The sequence below is a fragment of the Volvox carteri genome (assembly GCF_000143455.1).
Source record: "Volvox carteri f. nagariensis unplaced genomic scaffold VOLCAscaffold_84, whole genome shotgun sequence".
NCBI lineage: Eukaryota > Viridiplantae > Chlorophyta > Chlorophyceae > Chlamydomonadales > Volvocaceae > Volvox > Volvox carteri.
The window spans coordinates 1,951-3,298 of NW_003307627.1; the positions used below are offsets into that span (position 1 = coordinate 1,951).

Consider the following 1,348-nt stretch of genomic DNA (forward strand, 5'->3'; position numbering starts at 1 on the left):
TTGGTCGTGTGAGGATCCGGGTGGGTCCCCCACCGCCTCCACAAAAGCTGGTGGCCGACCAAAGATTATGGCAGTCCCGGCCCAGACCAACTTAAGACCCAACTTCCAACGAAACGATGCACGCAGGACCCCCCCCCACCGAACCACACACACACGCACACAAACAGGCGATGTGCCCTTTGGATCGTGGTTTCTTTGCCTTGCGGTATAGAAACTTGGCAGCCCTCTGTAATTACAAAAACATCAACAACATCAACAACATCAACAACACACATACATATCCAAAGCTGCCCACCGACCCACCCGTGAGTAACTGAACGTGTTGCCGTAACGCAGTTTCCGGGTCCTCAGACACACCAGGTCGGAGGGGTCGTCAGTGTCCTGCGGGCAAATGCAAGAGGGCCATCATCCGGTTGATATCCGGGTCGTACACGAAAGTGTACTGCCATTTACCCCCAACATCACATTACACATGACACCCCGCCCATGCACACCTGTGTGCGTGTGTATGTGGGGGAGAGCGGGGGGTAAGGCCCTGGAGCAGCATTCTCAAGGTGAACGGGCGTCGCACACCATTCAAATCACACGCCAGCTTTTCAAGTTTTGGTTTGAGATGGACAGACAGACGGACATCAAGGCATATCCGGTAACCGTGCCCCGCAAACGCAACTATGCAAACGACGGTATGAAGACACAATGATATGTGTGTGTGGATGGGGTGATAGCTGTAAGAATCAACCCAAGTTCCGGGGCGCTTTCCTTCGCTTCATGACTGCTGCATTCTTACCCCCCCCCCCATCCCAAACCCACCCTGTTAACCTACTCTTAACCAACCCAACTCAACCTGCCCAGACCCTAACGAACTCAACCGAACGAACCAAACCAAGACAAGACAGCCCAGCCCACCTGGGCGTCGTGCACGATGTCGAACACGTCAGCACTCAGGTTGATATCAACTCTGGATAGGAGGACACCCAGGCAGCAGCAACCGGATCTGCGGCTGCGCTGGAGGAAGAGCTCGCCACCGCTGTCGCTGCAGCACCCGTAGGCGGAGATGACGCGGACGGCGGCGGCGGCGGCGGCCACAGAGCCGGACCGAAATGCGTGCGGTGCTTCCATGACCCACGGGTCATAACAGGTGCACCGTTGGCAAGGCCGCGCACAAGCCCCAAAATGAACTTGACCTGCAGCCAGGAGTCGTCACCGCCGCCGGCCATAGTATATAACACCGTACATTAAGACTCGGAAACTGGAGGGAATGCCGTACATTCACCACCACCCCACGCCACCCTCCCCTGCGCCGCCCAGCACAGCGCCACCCTTCCCTCATCCGCCCCCGGGAGCGCCG

General features: G+C 57.4%; 1 protein-coding gene across 1 annotated transcript in view; it reads right to left on the reverse strand.

Annotated features, from left to right (window-relative positions):
- VOLCADRAFT_99213 (uncharacterized protein) overlaps positions 1-1,348 on the reverse strand; it is a gene marked incomplete at both ends in the record, with an annotated part of 22,142 nt that overhangs the window by 1,683 nt on the left and 19,111 nt on the right. The window contains 3 exons of the mRNA XM_002958000.1: positions 140-226; positions 304-381; positions 907-1,184. Coding sequence (XP_002958046.1) covers positions 140-226; positions 304-381; positions 907-1,184 — 443 coding nt within the window. The remainder of the gene's footprint in view (positions 1-139; positions 227-303; positions 382-906; positions 1,185-1,348) is intronic.